General features: G+C 49.0%; 1 protein-coding gene across 2 annotated transcripts in view; it reads right to left on the bottom strand.

Moving 5' to 3' along the window:
• Nucleotides 1-21,703, bottom strand: part of FBLN5 (fibulin 5) — a 78,864-nt gene extending 57,161 nt beyond the window's left edge. The window contains exons 1-4 of one of the 2 annotated variants that reach the window (XM_066276183.1): nt 21,150-21,703; nt 17,683-17,737; nt 14,799-14,847; nt 10,113-10,367 (exon numbers count right to left, since the gene is read on the bottom strand). In XM_066276183.1, coding sequence (XP_066132280.1) covers nt 10,113-10,367; nt 14,799-14,847; nt 17,683-17,737; nt 21,150-21,166 — 376 coding nt within the window. In that variant the 5' untranslated portion in view covers nt 21,167-21,703. Of the gene's footprint in view, nt 1-10,112; nt 10,368-14,798; nt 14,851-17,682; nt 17,738-21,149 lie in introns of both variants that reach the window. The other variant, XM_066276182.1, reaches the window with a different exon arrangement.
• Between the last annotated feature and the right edge of the window lie 1,223 nt (nt 21,704-22,926).

The raw sequence follows: 22,926 nt of genomic DNA, 5'->3' as shown, positions 1-22,926 counted from the left end.
CCTCTTTATTTCATAGAATCCATCCCTGATAGCACAAAGAGCCCCTAAATCGCTCTACCTCCTGCGTCCCACCAAGGTGGGGGTGGGAGCCGCAGGTGCCCTGCAGACACCATCCACACAAGCAGGCGAGAGCCCAGGGGCATCTACAGAGGCTGCCCTGTGGGCACAGCCCTAAGCGAACAACCCTCTCCTAGAGCTCACCAGCCATGTGCTCAATTCACTCCCATCGAAAGGGCGCATTTGAAAAGAAATCTACTAGCTTTGAAGACAACAGAAATACAATCACCTTCTACTGTTTCAACACATTAAAATGTCACACGTCTTTGAGAAGCAGCATAATATGCACCTCCCACTAAATGAAAACACATACAGCTAACCCGTCTGCGGCCCTGGCCCCGGCATTTGCGGCTACTTGCATCCTGGCAGGTGACGTGGCCTCCTGTCCTCCAGCAGGCACTTCCTGGAGACCTGGTCATGCACCCACTGTAGCCAGAACCGTCAAAAGTGGAGCTGGCCCTGGCCGGTTGGCTCAGCGGTAGAGCGTCGGCCTAGCGTGCAGAGGACCCGGGTTCGATTCCCGGCCAGGGCACACAGGAGAAGCACCCATTTGCTTCTCCACCCCTCCCCCTCTCCTTCCTCTCTGTCTCTCTCTTCCCCTCCCGCAGCCAAGGCTCCTTTGGAGCAAAGATGGCCCGGGCGCTGGGGATGGCTCTGTGGCCTCTGCCTCAGGCGCTAGAGTGGCTCTGGTCGCAAAATGGCGACGCCCAGGATGGGCAGAGCATCGCCCCTGGTGGGCGTGCCAGGTGGATCCCGGTCGGGCACATGTGGGAGTCTGTCTGACTGTCTCTCCCTGTTTCCAGCTTCAGAAAAATGCAAAAAAAAAAAAAAAAAAAGTAGAGCTGGACGGTCCCGCTGTGACAGTCTGCACTTCTTCGGGCCTCTTGCACCATCTCTTGCTTTCCACACACAACTGGCTAATTCCAGAGTGGAACATAATTAAAAGAAACACGACCAGATCAAGGAACATAAGTGAGAGCCAAGAAAAATGTGTCAGTCATTGAGAAAACCGCCATGCGAGGCACCAGGGAAGTGTCTACTCCACAAAGGCACCGGGGCGCGCCCGTGGGCTCCCACCTCCCTGCAGGTCAGGGCCAGCTCCCAAAGCCAGCTCCAGCTGTGCGTGGGAGGGGCTGCTTCATAAACGGACAGTTGACACCATCTTGGCAGAAGACATACGTCCCTGAGCCCACAGGCTGGTTGAAACACAAGTAGAGACCCCCCACATCACCGAGCAAACCAGATGATGATGAGTTAACAGAAAATCCAGGCTGGCTGGGCAGTGGTAGCTTCCCTGCGGACTGGGCAGGTTTAGAATAGTAGAACATTCTTGAGTTGGAGGGAGCTTGAAAAATCATCTGGCCCAGAGAATTTAAGCCCTTTGTGTACATGCTATGAATCCATTTTGCCGACTGACGAAGCCCATGGACCCTTCTCAGAATAATGCTTCTGGTCGCATAACATTAAAATCACAGCATTATAAGAGAAAACAACTATACTGAAAGACAGTTGTCAAAATATTTTTTTTTTTAAATCTGTGATATGGTAATATAGATGCTTCTTCCTTGGTGCATTATGCAACAGGTGGGCAGCAGGCCTAACATCTGGCCTAACATCTTCTACAATTCTGAAGTAGCGATAAGTGAGGGTGATATTTCCAAATAATATTTTAAAACGTCAAAATATTTCAGAAGAACTGCTACCGCATTACAGTGTAATGTGATGTATAAATGTTAACATAGGCGGGCAGCGAGATACTTGACGGGAAAAGAGCAGAGGGAATTGAAGATGATGTTTTATAAAACTTGGGAAGCCTGCTTCACGAAGAAGCTGCAACATCCCATTTAGCTTAGTTTCCGGGAAGACTAAAGCGTTCGAGGCTCAAGTGCACGTCTCAGGGGTGCACTGTGCACTGAGTCCATGGTGCCTCCGCCCTCCAAACTCAGGTTTGGGAAAGATCTCCCCCAAGCGACTGCCAGTTGGGGGGGGGGGCAGGCGCTTCTGTGCTTCCACTTGAAGGCATGCGCAGTGGAAGCCGGAATGGTGACCACAGTGGCTTGTCAGTCTAACCTAGAAAGAGGATCTGATTAGCTAGTGGGAGGAATCAATGCAAGCCCATGAAACTCTAAAGAAACTAACTGGGTGGCTTAAAGAATAGCTAGTCCTTCCCAGCCCAAAAATATAAACACAGGCTGAAAAGAGATCCGGGCTTTGGGCCCTCCTGGTTGGGGACATGCTGGCCCCACTTGCTCCCATGCTGTGCGGGCTGGTAGCCAGTGTCTCCCAAGTCCAGGCTTTGAGCAGCACCTGGGCTGGACTGAGCTTTAATATGGGCTAAACTGTCCTGCAGAGTATCTGGACTTTTGTTTCTATACTGGGGTTATTGAAAGCGTGGACTGTCTACGGCCATACCACCCTGAACGCGCCCGATCTCATCCGTCTGAAAGCGTGGACTTTTTCCTTAGCAGGACAGATGGAGATAAGACATGGAGGACCTGTAAGCAACCATCTCTTTTAACTCCAAATAAATCTTACTGTGAAAGCCTAAGCTTCTGAAAGTGCAGGTCCAGTGAAATGCTCTTTATGCAACATGGCACCAGAACAACATAAGAACTGGTATCAGAACCAACATCATGAATATATGTGTTTCTCTTGTTAATACTGCCAGGAATTGCTAAGAGTCCTATAGCTTATTCATTGCCTATATAATTGAAGGTAATGTTAAATTTCATTAGAAGTTAGTGGGGAAAAACACAAAATGAACTGTCTAAATTCTATCAACAATCCCTAGATAAAAACCCCCTAATTTCCCACCATCCCTTCTTTTGCAAACAATAAAATATAGACCAGGCCCTGGCCGGTTGGCTCAGTGGTAGAGCGTCGGCCTGGCGTGCAGAGGTCCCGGGTTCGATTCCCGGCCAGGGCACACAGGAGAAGCGCCCATCTGCTTCTCCACCCCTCCCCCTCTCCTTCCTCTCTGTCTCTCTCTTCCCCTCCCGCAGCTGAGGCTCCATTGGAGCAAAGATGGCCTGGGCACTGGGGCTGGCTCCTTGGCCACTGCCCCAGGCACTAGAGTGGCTCTGGTCGCAACAGAGTTACGCCCTGGAGGGGCAGAGCATCGCCCCCTGGTGGGCAGGGCGTGGCCCTCTGGTGGGCAGGGCGTCACCCCCTGGTGGGCGTGCCGGGTGTCGGGCGCATGCGGGAGTCTGTCTCTCCCTGTTTCCAGCTTCAGAAAAATACAAAAAAAAAAATATATATATATATAGACCAGAAAGGCCAAGTGACTTTTTAAATGTCACATAGCTAATAAATAGCAAATCTGGGATCAAAGCACAGTTCTTACTGGTGTCCTAACTGGTCCCTTTACCACTACAATGTGATATCTCAATTTAGGCTGCTCTGGATGACTCCTGGTGTCCCTTCCTGGCTGAGATCCCCTTGGAAGTATACATCACCCCAACCCCTGAGGCTGAAAAGTGACAAGACTTCAACCCTCCACCCTCCAAAAGGCAATAACAATAACAGAATAACAAAACGAAGAGTTTGTATTAGGAGAATTCATAATGGGATAATGAGAACCGAAATGATGCAAACAAAACTACGCTGACCCTGATGAGCCCGAACCGCACACGAGCCAGACTCCACGCTGGACGGTTGACCCGCATCGTCCCGTTTCATTCTCACATGCATCCTGTGGAAGCTGGTGCAGTGGTCCCTGTCTGCAGATGCTCCAGAGAAGCTGCCTGCTGGCTCCCCACCCCAGCCCAAGGTTAGGAAGGCCTGGTGCAAGCGCAGACGACCTGAGCAGTGGGCTGCACTTGACCACGCTTGCCCAGGGCCAGTGCAAAGGACACCCGAGCAAAGCCAACAGTGGAGCCCCAACCCCAGCCCTGGGTCCCCTTTCCTCCCAGGCCTGCCTGGTCCCAGTTCCCTCAGCAGCTGAAGATCTCAGCAGCAACGGGAAGGCTTCTCCTCCTTTCCTTCTGGTCTCCTTCTGAAAACCTGGTTTCAAGTTACAGGCCATGCCTGTGTAAAAGATCAGAAGAAACACCTGCAGGAGCCCCAGGCCTGACACTGGGGGCTCAGGGAGGAGTCTAAGTGTTCTTCTCCTTGTCTCACCTGCTGGGAGCAAACGCCACCTTGGGACTACGTCCCACTGTTCTGTTCTGCGATGTAAATACACCCATGCTTTGCTGGTATTTTGAAGCAGCTTCTGACTGATGTCTCTGTAAAGGGCTGAACTTGGTGAGGCCCGGCGAGGTGGCTGTCCAACAAGCTCAGTTCTAGGTCATTTGAGAGGTTTTCAAGAATTAGGCCTCCGACACACTGTCGGACCCTGCGAATCTCTCCGGGGGCTATCCTCCGCGGACACAGCTGCCTCCCCCACCCACTCCCACCCCACCTCCTATTCTCCCGGCCAGATCTCTCCCCATCAGTATTTGCTGCAGGATACTCCGCACAGACTCTGGACGAGGCATTTTCACAAGTTGTCGATGAAATAGGCATTTTTATTACCATTGGAGACCCAGGTCTCCCAGCTCGGAGGCAGCTAAGCCCAGGTGAGAATCAAGGCCTGCCTGCCTGCTAGCTCCCACCCCTCTCCACCCCAAGACACCCACATCCTCAGGAACCAATCGGAGGTTGCCTGCTATTTCAGCTGCTTACTTTTTTGTCTAATCTCCCTTCCTTCACACAGAGCTCTGGAGAGAGCCCCGTGGCTGTGCCTGGACACCCTGCCCCCTCAGTGCCTAGGCCAGAGCCTGGCACCAACGAAGCTCTCTATACACAAAAGTTGAATAAATACTGGCTGGCTTTCAGGAAAAATAACTCAAGAGAACGGCTCAGGCCAACAACCATCCGTCTTCCAAAAGGATCCATATGTGTTCCCCTCTGCCCGCCCAGGCGCTCGGATCAATGGGAAAACCCGGGCCAGGAGACCAAAGACGCTGCTTCATCACAAATGGCCCGAGTTCCCGCCGTCCCCTGCACAGCGTGGCTCTAGTCAATGGCTGCTTTTTAAGCTGCAAAGCAGTCCGTGCACGTTAGTTATTGGCAGGGTCTCTAACTCTGCCATTGCCAAGTTGACAAGCAAAAGAAGAACTAAGAATGTCCATCCAGAGAGGTGACAAGTTGAGCCCCCAAAGAGATGGACATTCAGAAACAAGTGGCAGCCACATTCAGGAACCTACAGCAAAGGCCGCGAGGCAGTGAGCTGTGACTGGAAGGTTCCAGAATGGCGGTTCAAATCCAGGTACGCTGACCCCTCAGCTCAGCTCCCCCTTCCCTCGGAGCCTGCGGCACCAACACTGTTACCCTACACCGTCCTGCTTCTGAGGAGTCTTTTAGCCAGCTCAGAACCCTCGGAATGTGTGTGATTTTGCCTTTGGTTGGGGTCTTGGTTGTAGTCTAGGCAGGTAAGGCTTCCTTCCAGCAGCATGTTCCTTGTTGCCAATTAACCATGTCCTTCCAGCAGCATGTTCCTTGTTGCCAATTATCCATGTCCTTTTGGCTCTCCGTCCCAGATCTTCCAAGGGCCCGGGAGCCGGGGGAGGCATTCTCGCAAGCCGTGAGTCCCACCACCCTCGGGGAGGTTGTCCAGGTGCTGAGAACCCTCAAGCGAAGATGCTGCTTTTCTAAATGACACAAACTTTCTTGGCCCCTGGGTCACTGCTCACTCTGTCTGCGAGTGTCCTGAGTGATCCAGACTTACCTCTAGGGGCTTACGGACCCAGACCACACTCTGTTTCAGAAGGAGCAGGGTCTAGCCACCATCCAAGAGGAACTGAAAACAGAGATGTGGAGAAGGAGTCTCAGCAGCCCAGCGGGACCCAGGTGCCAAGCCTGCCCTGCCCAACCTGCAGAAACAGGGCACAATCTAATGGGTACAGGAAGGAGACTGCTTGAAAGGGGATCAGAAAAAGTTAAAGGGGGTGTCCATCTGCTTCTACAAACTCTTGGACAGACTTCCACGGACTTAGGGGAAGCAGCCAGGACATGGAGGGAACAGAAAAACCTGGGAAGTGGTTTGCCAAAAACAATGAAAACCGAACTGGGTCAAGTCTGAGATCTAACTCTTCCCAGTTTACAGGAAAAGAGCGGGATGAGGAGAGACAGCACCAGAGAGTGTGATCGCTCCTCTCTGAACGCAGGAAGTTCCAGAGGACAAGCCGCTCAGCCTCTTCAGCAGACAAGTGGCAAAGGACACAGGAAAGATTTAGAGGGATTTGAGAGGTTTGTCAACCAAATGTAATTTGTAGTCTTTGTTTGGATCTGACTCAAACCAACCAACAGAAAAAGAAAAAAAAAAAGACATTTATGAGACAATCAGGGAAATTTGAACACTACTTAGATATTTAAGAAGAAAAAGGAATTATTGTTGACCTTTGTAGGTTTGATGTCAGTACTGTGGCTACCTTTTTAAAAGAAATTTTGTCTCTGAGAGGTACGTTTTGAAGTCGTTAAGGATGAAATGATATCGTGCCTGGGACTGACGACGTCCCCACGGCAAGGGGAAAGAAGAAACGAGACGGGTCTATACCGATCATACTGAAGCTGGGTGGTAGGTAGGGAAGTGTTCCTTACATGCTCTCTGCTTTTGTCTGGGTTCCAAGTTTTACCAGAAAAAAAAAGGCGGGGCGGGGGGAGGGAGAAGTTCCTCGTCTTTAATTATGGCTCCAGTACTGTCTCTCTGAGAAGCTCTGGACAACCTTTACCTCGCTGAACCTCAGTTTCCTCATCCAGACCCTCCATGGGTTCAAATCGTGGCTTGGCCCCATGATTCTGCAGGAGCTTCAATGAGTTCCCTAAGCCGCCCGTGCTTTTGGGGTGTCAGTATATAACAGGAACAACCATAGTTCTAGCTTGCAGGGTTGCGGGGAGGATGAAATGTGCTCGTTCATGTAAAGGTCCTGGGGCACAGCCCTCTATAATGTTTGCTGTTATTATCACTGCCGTTGTTGTGGCCTGGTTTGTTGTTCTTTATTCTGAGGAGGAGGTGGAGGAGAACGCGGTCCACCTCTCTCAAAACACCGGAGCTCCAACGGTTCCCAATTCTCCCCCATTGCACACCGCCCGTTCCATGCTTCCTCCCAACGGCCAGACCTACGTCTGGGAAACACCATCATTCTCCTGCTCTGGGCAGTGACATCGATGTCCCCTCTCGGGGCCTTGCCCTCTTCTGGGCCCCTGTGCCTTGTTCCCCTGGGGCCGGTTCCCAGGCCCACCTCTCTCATCCCTCTTCCTGGAGGGAACAGTGTTGGAAGGAGACACTCCCTTCCCTGTCCCCTCTCTCCCCCTCCCCATGAGGCCACCTCTTTCAATGCCCAGAAGGACCCTCTGTAAATCAGGAAATGGTGGGTGGAGTGAAGGGAAGTTAGAAAGAACTCCAGACTTATGAATGCATAATGCTGAACTTTCTGGAAATGGACGGGCCCAGTGCCAGTCCTCACTAGGGTTCCTAGATTGTATTTTTCTTACAAAAGGGCCATTATGAAGGCTCCACAGCTCCCGTGTGACAGGTTTAGAGCCATAAAGCTGCATGCCATCATAGGGACCAGGAGATGAATAGGTTTCCTAGCCATGTCCTCATTCTCATGGGCACTGGGACCCTGGAAAGAGGCCTGTGGGAGACAGGGGGACACTGCGGAGCTGTGGCGCTTCCCAGCTGCTCCTCAGAAGGGGCCTGAGACTGCCCAAGGCACCAGATGACAGCCCCTCCCAAAAGCCTGGGGTGCCTTGAATTGTCATTATACCCCCTTCTTTTTTTTTTTTTTTTTTTTTTTTTTCTTTTCATTTTTCTGAAGCTGGAAACAGGGAGAGACAGTCAGACAGACTCCCGCATGCGCCCGACCGAGATCCACCCGGCACGCCCACCAGGGGCGACGCTCTGCCCACCAGGGGGCGATGCTCTGCCCATCCTGGGCGTCGCCATGTTGCGACCAGAGCCACTCTAGCGCCTGGGGCAGAGGCCACAGAGCCATCCCCAGCGCCCAGGCCATCCTTGCTCCAATGGAGCCTTGGCTGCGGGAGGGGAAGAGAGAGAGAGGAAAGCGTGGCGGAGGGGTGGAGAAGCAAATGGGCGCTTCTCCTGTGTGCCCTGGCCGGGAATCGAACCCGGGTCCTCCGCACGCTAGGCCGACGCTCTACCGCTGAGCCAACCTGGCCAGGGCTATACCCCCTTCTTTACTTCGAGAGGTGCACAGGTCACCGGGCCTGCCTGGCCCAACAGGACAACCTGGCAGAGCTGCACCACCCTGACCTCGCTTTCTCTGCACTTGCTTTGGAGATCATTTCTTTCTCTGGACACAAGCGGCCGCGTGGCTGAGCTAGGAGAGTGCAGACTGGCTGTCGGGAGAGCAGGACTCCCGTCCGACCTCGGCACGCGTCTGACTCACTGGAGTCCACGTGCCCTGTTCTACAAAATGAAGACACCAAAGTTAAGGTGGGAAAGTCTCTTCCAGTTACGCCTACGGTTCTGCTGCTTGCTATAGGAAGCGTGTTCCGATCTTGTCCACCGAGGCTCAGCCCAAGGCTTGACTGGATCCCACATCCTTTCCCTTGGCACAGACATCGACATTCAGAGAGGCCGCCAGCTCTAGTCCTCTCTCCCCCCCTCCCCCTACCCTTTGAGACTGGTAGCTCTGAAGGACACACATTTGCATGCTATTTGCATATATTCAAATATAAATGCAATTACTTGCATGAACATATAAAAGACATTACAAATAACCACACAATCGCTAACAGTTGGTTACAGCTCAACACTCCAGAGCCCTGAACTGGGACCAGTGAACATCTCACTAAGCAGACTGAGGTTCTCCTAAACTTTTGGAGTAAAGAAAGAAAATATTGGGAGGGGGGAGGGGGTGAAGAAGGAGAGAGGGGTTAGGGGAGGGGAGGGGCACAAAGAAAACCAGATAGAAGGTGACAGAAGACAATTTAACTTTGCGGGAGGGGTATACAGCACAATCAAATGTCAAAATAATCTAGAGATATTTTCTCTCAACATATGTACCCTGATTTATCAATGTCACTGCATTAAATTTAATAAAAAAATATTAATATTAAAAAAAAAAAAGAAAAGAAAATATTAGAACCTCAATTCACATTCATTTTTGTCATATCCTTTAACTTTTCTATTTCTTATGGAGGCTTTATACTCTTCAAGCTATATTAGCATAACCAGATATGTATGTAATTTATAAACATGCATATAATGGGAGTCAGGGTACAAAAAGATTTTGTAGATAAGGTACATGATCAAAAAAAATTGGACTTATCATCACTCCGGACCATCTCCCAAAGCTGGAGACAGTTACAAAGGTTTTGGTCTGATCACAGCCAAGTGACCAGGGAAGATTCCAGGTAACCCTCCCCCGAGGCCGCTCTGGCCAACAGGACACCAGTGCTCACTAGGCACCTGTCACACACGCAACTCTTTTGGGACCTCACGGTCACCTTCTTCATCCCAGAGACCTACTCTTGCTATGAGCTCCCACCCGCGAGGCTCCTTCTGGCCAGTAGGGCACTGGTCTCCACTTAGAGAACCCCCTTTTTTCCCCAGAATAGTTGATCTGGGTCCTCAAGGCTTCTTTTATTTCAGGAGCATACATTCCATTCAAGGGTGAGGAGGGATGTATAAAAGAAAGCGTTGGTCCTTTCTAGATCTCATTCTGGGATTCACTTACTAAGTCATTTGTTATTGAATAGAGAAAATATTATCGTGGTCTTCAAATAGATGATAAATAGATAGGATCAAAAGATAGATGGATGGATAGATGTCAGATAGATGATAGATAGATAGATATGAAAATAAAGGAAAACAAATCAGCTTTCTGGAGAACTGTCAATGACACAGCAACCTAAACAACTCCTTAGGTGGGAGGGTCCCCAGAGACACAGGCTGCTTAAATGGGAAAGAGCTATGTAGAAAGTAAGTCATTGTTTCTCCGGCGCATTGAAGGGCAGCCTAGCGCCCCTGGGTGGGCCAGCTGGGCTGGGGACATGGCTTCCACCACAGCACAGCGGACAGGAAGCTCGGGCGCTGGGCTACTCACCCACACACTGGTTGCCTTCATCCATCTGGAATCCAAAGCGGCAGATGAGAGGCCTCGAAATTGTGGGGTAGTTCGGAGCCGATAGCGGCGGGGCAGCTGCCGGGTATGGACCTGAGTAGGAGTTCGAGTAGGGGTTCGAGTAGGGCCCTCGATACACCGGGTTCGTCCGGGGGATGCACAGATACCCGCCGTTTTGGTTAACGCACATCATGTCTCCTCGGCAGGCCTCAGGGATGGTCCGGCATTCATCGACATCTGGAAGGCCACAGAAGGACAAGCATCAGTGGCCCCCTCGCCACACTGTGCATGGGGCTGATTTCAGCAGAGCTCTGTGCCAAGAGAGCCATGAAGGACGCCCAAAACACGCTTCACCAGCACCTGTCCCCGAACAGAGCCAGGCTCATCGCAGGCAGGGACTCCCAGACGGCAGCTGAGTTGAATCAAATTGACCAGGGTCACCCGAACATTAGCCATCACATACGACCAGCACAGTCTTGGCCTTATCCACAAAAACTGGCATTATCACATGCTTAATACTTTTATTTTTAACAAATGAACCCACATTTGAAACTCAAGTAAATGTACTTTTTAAAACTGTACATGACTAGAACAAATTAAAACACTATCAACTAGCATAAATGGAAGGTAACAGTAAAAATAACATATAACTATTAAAATAAATATGGCATTTCAGATACCCTTGTGTGCCCATAGGATACTCGGAAAACACTAGAATAGACTTCAGAATTGTTCCCATTTCTACCCCAAATAACAGCTGGGCGGGGGAGAAAGAGTCCCTGGCTTCAGGGAGGACGAGGCTTGGCCGAGAGCTACAACAGTTACTTAAGAAAGTGGAGCCTCACTGGAACATCAGCTCACACCGTGCCAGCCAACAGCGCCCGCTTTCAGCCAGGCTGGTGCTCTGCGGGCTGTGTCTGGAAGGGGAGGCAGGTGCACTAGACTAGAGAACCACCAGCCTGCTGCGCGGCACAGGGGAGGCCTGAACTCTGGCTCCGGCGTGGGCAGCGGACCTGCCCTGCAGGCGGGGCCCTCTACCAGCCTGGGAGCCGCTCCACGTGGGCCAGGGGGCCAGGGCAGAGATCGCTGAATCGCGACAGCTCACGCAGCCGTCCCACCTGAGGAGCTCCTGCCAGCTCCCACCTCGGGAAAGGGAAAGTTGGAACCCTGAACGCCCGTTCAGGAGCTGGCAGTCTGAAATCATCCAGATGCCCGGCAGGCTGGAAGAGATGGCCGCTGCCCCTCTCTGCGTCCCCTGGCACACCCTCACCCCTCCACTTGAAGTCAGAGTGCAAGCCTAGATTCTCCACGGCCGGGTTTTATTCCTCACCGCTTGTTATTTTCTGAAAACATCTACCTCTCCTCTGGTTCTCTGAGCTGATGTGAACTCAAGAAAGACATATATGATTTGGCCTAAATCAAATATAATTAAAAAGCTAAATATATATCTGAGGTGGGGGGCAATGGTGTTTTCTCATTCTCTTTATATGTCCCGTGCTCCGTCCACAACACGCCACTCTATACTGCACCCTGAATGTTCTTCTTTCGACCCCTGTACCCGCCACCTGGAATGCCACGTCTCAGGATCCTGTTCATTCTTCTCATATGTAATCTCATATACACACACATACATAATTGGATATATACTGAATTCGATATATCTAGATAGACAGATGGATACATAGATCCAACTCAAATGTGACCTCCATGAAGGCTTTCTTTATTGACCCCAGACAGAAGGTATCACTCTCCTCCTTTTTCAGGGTCCATTGCTACCACCTCAACTTGGTGACAGCTTTATTCCACCCGGTGGAGTTCACTCCATCTAGGTGTACCTCGCCCACTAGATGGTGCGCTAGGAGAACAGCCACCACAATGTCTGTCCTAATCCTGGGAACCTATGGTTAGGTTACCAGACAAAAGGGAATTAGCCAGCAGATGGAATTAAAGTAGCTAATCAATTGACCAAGAGATGGGGGGGTTATCGGGGTGGGCCCAGTGTAATCACAGATGTCCTTAAAAGTAGAAGAGGTGCCCTGGCCGGTTGGCTCAGCGATAAGAGCGTCGGCCTAGCGTGCGGAGGACCCTGGTTTGATTCCTGGCCAGGGCACACAGGAGAAGCGCCCATTTGCTTCTCCACCCCTCCGCCGCACCTTCCTCTCTGTCTCTCTTCCCCTCCCGCAGCCAAGGCTCCATTGGAGCAAAGATGGCCCGGGCGCTGGGGATGGCTCTGTGGCCTCTGCCTCAGGCGCTAGAGTGGCTCTGGTCGCAACATGGCGACACCCAGGATGGGCAGAGCATCGCCCCCTGGTGGGCAAAGGGTAGCCCCATGGTGGGCGTGCCGGGTGGACCCTGGTCGGGTGCATGCGGGAGTCTGTCTGACTGTCTCTCCCTGTTTCCAGTTTCAGAAAAATACAAAAAAAAAAAAAAAAAGTAGAAGAGGCAGAAGAGTTGATCAGAGATGTGACTATGAAAAAATGAGAGATTCGAAGCATATAAAAGCATTTAACGCACTGCTGGTTTGAAGATGGAGGAGGGGACCATGAGCTGAGGAAGAGGGAGGCAGCCAGAAACTGGAAAAGGTTATCAGCTAACAGCCAACAAGGAAACAGGCGCCTCAGTCCTACAGCCACAAGGAACTGAATTCTGTGGGAATGTAAAGTGGTGTAGTCACTACAGAAAGCAGTAAGGAAGTTCCTCAAAAATTTAAAAATAGAGGATGTGGCTGGTTGGCTCAGTGGTAGAGTGTCAGCCTGGCATGTGGAAGTCCTGGGCTGAATTGCTGGTCAGGGCACACAGGAGAAGTGACCATCTGCTTCTCTACCCCTCCTTCTCCTCTCTTCCCCTCCTACAGCCATGGTTTGAATGAGCAAGTTGGCCCCGGGCGCTGAGGATGGCTCGATGACCTTACCTCAGGCACTAAAATAAAATAGGCTCAGTTGCCAAGCAATGGAGCAGGGGCCCCAGATGGGCAGAACATTAGCCCCAGACGGGGGTTGCTGGGTAGATCCCGGTCAGGGCACATGTGGGAGTTTCTCTCTCCACCTTCCTGCCTATCACTTGATTAAAAAAAAATTTTTTTTTTAATAATAGAACTACCATATGATCTAGCAGGTCTACTTCTGGGTATATATCCAAAGGAAATAGAAACAGGATCTCAAAGGGATATCTAAACACTCATGTTCACTACAGCATTCTTCACAATAGTCGAGGTATAGAAACAACCTCTGTGGATGAATGAATAAAGATATGTTGGAATATTATTCAGTCACAACAAAGAGGGAATCCCGCCATTGGCAACCACACAAGTGGATCTTGGAGGCATCATGCTAAGTGAGATAAGTCAGACAGAGAACAACAGATACTGTATAAGCTCACTTATACATGGAATCTAAAAAAGCCAAACATAAAAAAGGAGGTAGAATGGTGGCTGCCAGGGGCTGGGGGCTGGAGGAGATAGGGCGAGGCTGGGGGCTGGAGGAGATAGGGCGAGGCTGGGGGCTGGAGGAGATAGGGCGAGGCTGGGGGCTGGAGGAGATAGGGCGAGGCTGGGGGCTGGAGGAGATAGGGCGAGGCTGGTAGAGAGGCACCCACTTTCAGTTACAGCCGAGTGAGTCTGGGGACCTAACGCACGGCACCGTCAGTACAGTTATCAATCCTGTACCATATACTTGACACCTGCTAAGAGAGTAGGTCATAAATGTTCTCTCCGCAAAAAAAAGTGGGAGTGATGTGATGGAGGTGTTGGCAAATGCTACAGTGGTAATCGTACTGCAAGTCATAAGTATCTCAAATCAATATGGTGAACACTTTAAACTTACAAAATGTTATGTCGATTATATCTCAATTCAAAAAAAAGAAAGACTCAATTCTGCTAACAACACACATGAGCAAAAACATGGATTCTTGCCAAGTGCAGGGATAGTCAACCTTTTTATACCTACTGCCCACTTTTGTATCTCTGTTAGTAGTAAAATTTTTTAACTGCCCACTGGTTCCACAGTAATGGTGACTTATAAAGTAGGGAAGTAACTGTACTTTATAAAATTTATAAAGCAGAGTTACAGCAAGTTAAAGCGTATAATAATAATTACTTACCAAATACTTTATGTCGGATTTTTGCTAAGTTTGGCAGAATAAATCTTTATAAAACAACTTACTACAGTTAAATCTATCTTTTTATTTATACTTTGGTTGCTCCGCTACCGCCCACCATGAAAGCTGGAACGCCCAATAGTGGGCGGTAGGGACCAGGTTGACTGCCACTGGCCTAGAGCCTCCAGAAAGGAACAAAATCTTGCCGGGACCTTGACATTAGCCTGGTAGACCTCCATTGAACTTCTGACCTCCAGACCAGTGAGATAATAAAAAGCCACTAGGTTGGTGGCACTTGATTATGGCAGCCACAGGAAACCAGTAGAGCTGGAGAGGTCCTTGTGGATAGGGCTCAAGTCTTACTCATCCTTGCCCCCTGGTTAAGGTGATGGGCACAAAGGTGATGGATAAAAGGATGTCATTAAGCTCAACCACTCCGTGGCAATGTTTTCTCCCACGGCAAGGTTAATACAGATTTGACAATATTGAACAACAGCGAAGGAAGAAACATCCCTGCAACTGGGCCGTCACCGAGCGTCCCCCCCCAGCGAAGGATCTTCAGGGGCCTCTTACCTATACACTGTCCTGACTGGCGGTCCAGGTCGAACCCGTTAGTGCATTGCTGCTGCAGAGAAGGAGAGGAAAGGAGGAGACGAGGTCATTTTACTTGCTTATATTTGTTTAATTATAAAAGCATTGTAATGCATCACAGAAAGTTCAGGAAATAAAGAAGAAAAAAAGCATCCATAACACTAACACCTGTATTATAACATCTATGTGTCCTTTTTATTTGTACAATAACTTTACACCTGGCATTACTTTTGAAGCACCAGCACCATTTTATCAGATGGTTACAGGGCTTTTTCATGCTCTAGTTACGACAGTGATGGGCAATCTTTTGAGCTTGGTGTGTCAAAATTCGCCAAAAAACTGAGGATAACTCGAGTGGTGTGTCAGTTCAAGAAAAAAACCATAATTTCACGATATTTATAGTTTAAATAACAAAAATGTATAAGTGTAATATATAACTGTATTTAATAAAACAAAACCTAATTATTTAACTTACCTGCTTAGTGACTTCTTTGTTCATCTGTCAGTCAATTTCTTTTGTTGGTCTTGATATTATTTAACTTGTGTGGGGTGCCGTGAACTAAGATAAGTGAGGGGGAGGGGGAATTCTTTAACTAACCTGCCTATTAGTGACTTTTTGTTGCTGAATTTCATTGGCTAAATCTTCAATTGAAGGTTGGTATTTTGTACACTTCAAGCCCAAGCAAGTGCTACTAACTTCATCTGTCAATCTGTTTCTTTTGTTGGTTTTGATATTATTTAACGCTGAGAATAAGGTCTCACAAAAGTACATAGAGGGAAAAATTGTGAGTAAAGTCATTGCTATATTTTTCAGAGTGCTAAAAGTATCTGGTAATCGGTTCCAGGCACTCCAAATTTCCTGTTCATAGTGGCACTCCTCTTGATTCTCCAAGCGGCACCTTTCCAGATTCTCAAGCTTTGACCTCAAGTCAACAAACACGTGAGCCCAGATGCTGTCTTGAAATTCTGAAAGTTGCATCTTATGTAAATTAAGATGGTTGCCGCTATTTCTAATGGTGGGAAACAGCACCCATAGCACAGGCCCTCGCCTCTCCCAGCCTCCCCCTCACTTATCTCAGTAATGATGGTCAATTAGAAATCCACAACACCCCAAAACAGTAGATTGGATGATGGTTGCTATGGTTATGTGGTTGCTGGTAATGGCGATCACAGGGCCCCTAGAGATGCGTCCCCCACGGCATTCCCCTGCTCCCTTCTCCGCTGGCTGGAAGTGAGGTCAAAGATCCCCTAACGGCCTAACTGGAAGTCCCAGAACTAGCCGCTCTGTGCCGGAGTTCTGTTGTTTTGGCCTACAGACCTCCGGCACAGAGTGTCTACACTACAGCAAATGTTTTATCCTCGGCTACCGCACCTGGCCGTGCAGGAGCTGAGGATGAAATGTCCTTCTCGGCATGTGGCCCCATACTTCTCTTGTATGTGGCCGCATGCGGCCGCATGTCATTGAAAATGGCTACACGTGTCAGTGCTGACATGAGTGTCATAGGTTCGTCATCCCGGGGTTACGAGGTGCAGTCGTGTTCACACCTGATCTCACTGATAAGGCATGTCCTGGCTCAGCCCTTTCTGGGAATGGACAGGACTACTTTTAGGGGCAATCACTCTCTTTGGGTGCTATTTAACCTTACCTTCTCAGTACCCAGCATGAGGTCTTTGAACCCTATAAAACCCTCTACCTAATTCTGAGGTCTGTACTTAAAACAGAAGCTATTCATTTAGGTGCAGTGAGTTTCCTAAGAGAAGAATTGGGGAAATTCCTCCATTTCAACCTCGGCAAGACAATTACACAAAGACCCTTCCAGATGTAGATCTCCAACAGCCCTGAGGGCTGTAGGCTTCATGTACAACCCGCAGTGCAAGTTGATGTGCTTAGGAAAACGTCATGGGCGTCGGCAGTCAGGGGCCTTTCGGAAAGGCGTTGGGCCTCCCGTTTTATAGGAGTAAGGCTTCTGTTCCGTCCCGCTGAGCTGTGGGTTGGCTTGTGGAGACAAGGATTGAGCCTGAACTCCTGGGAGCAGGTTCAGGAGTCTCAGAGCCTCGGAGCAGAAGAAGCAGAGCAGATGAGCCAGGAGGTTGTGCCTTGAAGCTCAGGAGACGAGGAGGGCTGGGTTCCAGCCCTTCTTGCCAATGAATGCCACGTGCAGGCTTACAGGGGCACCACTGCCCAGAAGCACTAGAGCACATTTGATTTAACATTTAAGAGAAGTCAGGACACCCCCCAAAGGGACACAAATGAGGGAGTATGATCTGATTATAAGAATCTTGGATTGAGCCTGACCAGGCGGTGGCGCAGTGGATAGAGCATCGGACTGGATGCGGACCCAGGTTCGAGAACCTGAGGTCGCCAGCTTGAGCACGGGCTCATCTGGTTTGAGCAAAAGCTCACCAGCTTGAGCCCAAGGTCGCTGGCTCAAGCAAGGGGTTACTCGGTCTGCTGAAGGTCTGCGGTCAAGGCACATATGAGAAAGCAATCAATGAACTAATGTCAAGGTCGCAACAAAGAACTGATGCTTCTCATTTCTCTCTCTTCCTGTCTATCCCTATCTGTCCCTCTCTCTGTCTGTCCCTGTCTCTGTCACACACACACACACACAAAAAAAAAAAAAAAAAAAAAGGAAAAAGAAAAAGAAAAGAATCTTGGATGAGGTCTCAGCCCTGCCACTTGTGAACGGTATCACCTGGGTCAAGCTTCAGCCTTCCTGACCCCAGCTTTAATCTCTGTATCAGGAAGAACTCGATTTAGGTACACTGCCAAGCTGCTCTCACCAGTCCTAAGCTTCTAAAACGCGTGCCTCGGCAGCCTGACTTTTAACACACTTATTGAGAATTAACAAAATTAAAACCTCACCTGTGCATTCCCAGGACTCGGAATACAGAACGCCAGAATGGTGACAGTGAGGATCCTGCAGAGAGAGAAAGTCGGTATGAGTGCCCAGGAGACTTCCAGATCCTGGTCCGGGGGTGGACACAGAGCTCATGCTGTGGGCATTTACAATGGCCATGTCACCTTGTACTTCCATGGTGGGAGGGGGACTCTGGAGAAACCAAGGGAGACCCCACATGCCCCAAGCATCCCATACAGAACCGGCTCTCTGCTGCTGGTTTCCTAGGTTGGGATAACGTGTTAGATGGCATTTTTTAAATAAAGGGGTTTGCTACTTCAAAGAACACATCTGGTATTAACAAGGTATTGGCCAGTCGCTCTAATCTCACTCCCTACACGGGGAGATGGGTCAGGGTTTCAAACACCTTGATTCTGACATGATAACAGAGTGAAGGAGTCATTATGCCCTCACACAATGAAAGGAAAGCAAAATACAAATGTGAAGTACTTGGGTTCGATGAAAGGAAGGTGTCAGGGGCAAGTCACCTAATCCCAAAGCATGCATCACACTGGCTGTGGGGGTAAGGGGACCAGGGAACCTGGGCCACAGGAGAAGAAGCACAGCCGGAAGACTTAGGGGGAGTTGTGACATCGAGGGTCAGGCCGGCTGTGACATGCACAAGCCACCCAACCTCTCTGAGCCCGAGATTCTTGTCCTTCAACACCACAAGCTTCTTTCCAATAAAATCACAGCTGCCAACATGCTTTAAAGATACAGTATCAATGCTGCCTTACACCCACCAGGACAGCTATAACCAAAAAAAGCCAAAAACAACAACTGCTAATGAGGATGTGGAAAAATCAGAACCCTTGAGCTCTGTTGGAGTGAATGTAAAATGGTGCAGCCATGGTGGGAAACAGAAAAATAATTACCATATGATCCAGCAATTCCACTTCTGGGCATATATACCCAAAAGAATTAAAAACAGGGTCTCCAAAGAAGTTATTTGTTCACCCCCTGTTCATAGCGGCATTATTCACAATAGCCAAAAGGTGGAAGCAACCTTTCATTCATCTATGGATGAACAGATACACAAAATGTGGAATCTACATATAATGAAATATTACTCGGCCTTAAGAAGGAATAAAATTCTGACATATGCTATAGATTGGATGAGCCCTAAAGACATCATGCTAAGTGAAATAAGCCAGTCACAAAAAGATAAATACTGTATGATTTCACTTATATGAGGTGCCCATAGCAATCAAAATCATAGAGACAGAAAGGAGCGTGGTGGTTGCCAGGGGGTGGAGGAAGGAGAGAATGGGGAGTTGTTCAATGGGAATAGTGTTTCAGTTGTGCAGGGTGAAAAGAGTTCTGGAGGTTGGTTGCAAAACAATGTGAATGTACTTAACACTACTGAACTGTACACATAAAAATGGCTAAGATGGCAAAAAAAAAATACAAAAATCTATGCAAATATTGAGCTTTATTTGGTGCTATTATTATTCAATTTAACAGGGATTTATCTGAGCAGCTATTAGCTGCAGGTGTGGACCCTAGGCAGAAGAGCTACAAAATTAGGACCCAAACACTGCCCTAGGTAGCTGGTTGGAGAGCCACATGAATCAATAATGTCTATACATTTTGGAGACTGACAGAAATACCCACTGAGTGTTATGAGAGCCAGGCTCTGAGTTAGGAAAAGGAACATCAGGGAAGGCTTCCTGGAGGAGGTGATCTTGACAGCTTCTTCAGCACAGCAGTGGGACCTGGGACCTGGTTGGATTCAGTGCCCTGCTCCTATTCATATACACCTCTACTTTATAATCCTTCCCTTCATAAAAAGTGTTCAATAATACAAGGTTCATCTGAATCAACAGTTTTGGACACTTGGGAAGGGGAGACAAAATTAAGGTGACATCCAGAGAAACAGAAACCGGATGTGACACTAGAAGATGCAAGCCCAATTCCTTCATCTAGTCTGAAATCCAAAGAATAAAGACCCTGAGCATCCACAAGTTTTCATTTCATCCAAGTGCCCGCATGAGCCAGGTTCTAAAAACGCTGGAGACAGCTCTGACCTTATAAAGTGCAGAGCCAAATCCCAGGGCTTTTTGATATTTGCGACAGCCAGATTTATATCTGGAAGGAATGAAAGAACAATAACAAATTTATTTTCCAGGCTGTATATTATGAATTTCAATGTTTTCCTGTTTCTTCACATGAAGTTTCCTTTCAGTTGGTTATAAAACCCTGTCTCGTTTATGTTGGAGACAGAACGGGTTGCCTGAATGCAGTGGACTTCAAGAGCTAGTGGAAAAGGCATGCTAACCCCATTTCTCCTCCTGCTCCCAACAGCCTGTTCCCTCCGGCTACAGGGCAGTCCCAAGGCGGTCTCCTCTGAGAGGTCCAGCCTCATGCCCAGCCTCCAGAAAGAGCCATGGCTGGGTCCTTAGGGGCCAGGTAAGCTCCAGACTGATTGAGAGGGTTTTCCAAAAAAAATGAAATAACACCTAAAGCATGCTGCTTTCATATGTCACAAACAGTTGCACCTTGTGATGAACAACTCTAGAAAATGACAAAAATAAATTAACTATAGGAATATCGGGGATATCTCTAATGCTCATCACTGGTCCCTGGAACTCTGGAAAACTGGTGGGTCCACCCACTTTGTGCACCATCTGAAACTGTGAGAAAACCCAGAGAGACCAACAGAGTACCAGGGCAGTATGTCCCTAATCCAGAATGACATTATTACAGCTTAGTTTTTTGCATATGCATGTGAACACAAACACACGCATGCACGTACGCGTGCACACACACACAGACACACACACACACACACAATCTGTCTAAAGCAGCTACATTTTCAAGAGTTTGCTCAATAAAGACTATGCAGACATAAGCTAGATAGAGTGCTTTAAAGTTTAAGGATTCCTTGAATGGAATTGCAATTTTCGTGAAGAATAGCCCAATGTTTGCTTACATGCAGTCCTGTCTGCGGTCCCCACTTTTCATTAGCATGAGCCTCTGGGTCGCATGCCCTTCCTGAATGCCACATAGAGGGCAATTCGGCCCCAGGATGTGCAGTTTGCCCCTTCGCTTGTCCAACAGCCCATGCCGCAAAATAATTGCCAGTGACCCATAATCGGTCTCCTGAATTTAAAAAATACATAAATTTCTGGAAAAACGGCACACTGATTTTTCTGCCCTTTCCAAAAAAGAAAGAGGAATCAAGCTCTGAGGTTTTTGCAGACCTCTCGCGGATGCTGACTCTGAAACTGTATTATAAAATACCCACTCCCAAAAGAAGATGAAAATCACAGAGGCGCAGCTTTTTATAATTAACAATATCATTGCATCACTAGCTAATGCCTTTTCCAATATCCTGACACCGCCTAAATCAGTCCATAGCCATTTTCCACCCATCAGGTTTTCAGGAAGGTTTCCAGATCCTGGAGGAGACGGTCCGGAGGAGAGAACCTACCTTTTAAATCCTGGCATGTCCAAGATGCGTTGAGCCGGAGAAGCAAAAAGGGGGAAGAAAAAGAGCTCGCAGTGCGGGACCCTCGGAGCAGTTCCTGAACTTCGGCCTCTTCTGGGCCCGCGGGGCTCGCTGATATTTTATTCCGGGGGGGGGGGGGGCAGCGAGTCGTGGAGAGGACAAGGGGAGAGCCTGGGTCCTCCGAGCCACTGGAGAGCCGACAGTGAAAGCACCTGGTTTTGCTTAGCCCTCTTCAGTAATTCAGCATTAAACCAATTGGAGGAGGAATGTTAAAAATGAACACTTCATTTTCTAAGTATGTTAAACAATGCAAATGGGGCCTCAGTCTGGACACAGCTGGTTCAGATTACAGCGCTCACAACAATCTTGGGGCGTCTGCCAGGACCCAGTGCTCAGCGCTGGGAGGAGAGCCCTTTCCCCGGGGCGAGCAGCCGCACTCGGGCTCCCAGCATCTCCGCTGGAGGCGATTGGCGGGCAAGTGCGGAGAGCGGGGGGCGGGGGGCTGGGAGGGCCTCTTGACCCTTTACTTCCCACCCAGGGAGGATATCCCCGGGCTGGGCGGTCGTGGCCGAGGCGGGGGAGGGGATCCAGCACCCCAGCACCCTCTGGCTTGGGGACACGCCTGAAAACACGCCTTCCCAATAACTTGAACTCATGGCCAACACCGCGACAGGGACTAGAATCTTATGATTTATTGGGAAACCAGAACCAATGAAGCAGAGGCTTGGGGTAAGCGACAGGAACTCACGATTTTCCAGAAGGGGTGGAGGAGGACGGGATCTGGCTGCCGCTAACTCAAGACATCAGCTTGTGCAATGCAAACCTTCTCTGGGACACGCGCCCCGCCCCGCCCTCCGCGCGCGATTCCCGCGGGCACGGTCTTGCTTTCATTAAAAAGTGTCCATGTATCACATCAACACGTTGCGCAGCTTTAACTTACACAATGTTATATGTCAATTATGTTCGCACAAAGCTCGAAAAAAAATTTTTTATTAGAAAAAAAAGTGTCCCCTTGACTGGAAAGTAATTTAAACAACAGAAAAGGTGATTTGAAAAGACAAAAGGACAATCAGGATGATATCCTAAAATCACTAGGATGAGTCCTTTATAGTCATTATATCGGTGGTTTCCATCTTTTCCTTCTTTTTTAAAGCATTGGAACCCTTTTCATCAAATGAAATCTTCCCAGACACTGTTCTGTAAAAGACCAAAGTGGGCTGGCAGCAGTCCAAGCACCTCCCTCCCCGCGTGCATCCTCCCTGGGCCCCTCCACCAGCCAGAGCTACCTACAGCTGGGAAGGCGTGGCTGAGGTCAGTACCCCTCCCCACAACCCTGCAGTAGGAATTCTTCTCCCCATTCAGAGAGGGTAGGTAACCCCATGGTTCTACAGCGGAGACTCCAAGTCTACAGCTCAGCCTTCTCAAAGGGCGTTTTTCTGGTTAGTGAATGTAATTGTACTGAAGGGGACCGATCCGACCCTGTGCCACCCTGAAGCTGCCTTTGAGGATATTAATTTTTTTTTTTAGGATATTAAGTTTTAAGCTGGTAATTAAGAAAAGACTCAGAAAGAAACTTTGACCCTCCCCCCTCCTTTGCTGCCTCACAGATTCAGAGGGAAAGACCTACTTCGGGAAGGGAGCTTACGATGTTGCCTGAGCAGCTGAATTTGAACTGAGTATGGTGTATGAGAAGGGGTCTGAGGGGCCTATTTACTAGATTGTTTCTGGTGGGCCAGCAAAACTTTACCAGCCACACGTT

This window comes from Saccopteryx bilineata, chromosome 4 (assembly GCF_036850765.1).
Source record: "Saccopteryx bilineata isolate mSacBil1 chromosome 4, mSacBil1_pri_phased_curated, whole genome shotgun sequence".
Classification (NCBI taxonomy): domain Eukaryota; kingdom Metazoa; phylum Chordata; class Mammalia; order Chiroptera; family Emballonuridae; genus Saccopteryx; species Saccopteryx bilineata.
The sequence above is the reverse complement of the archived record's forward strand: the minus strand, read 5'-3'. Positions and strand labels throughout refer to the sequence as shown.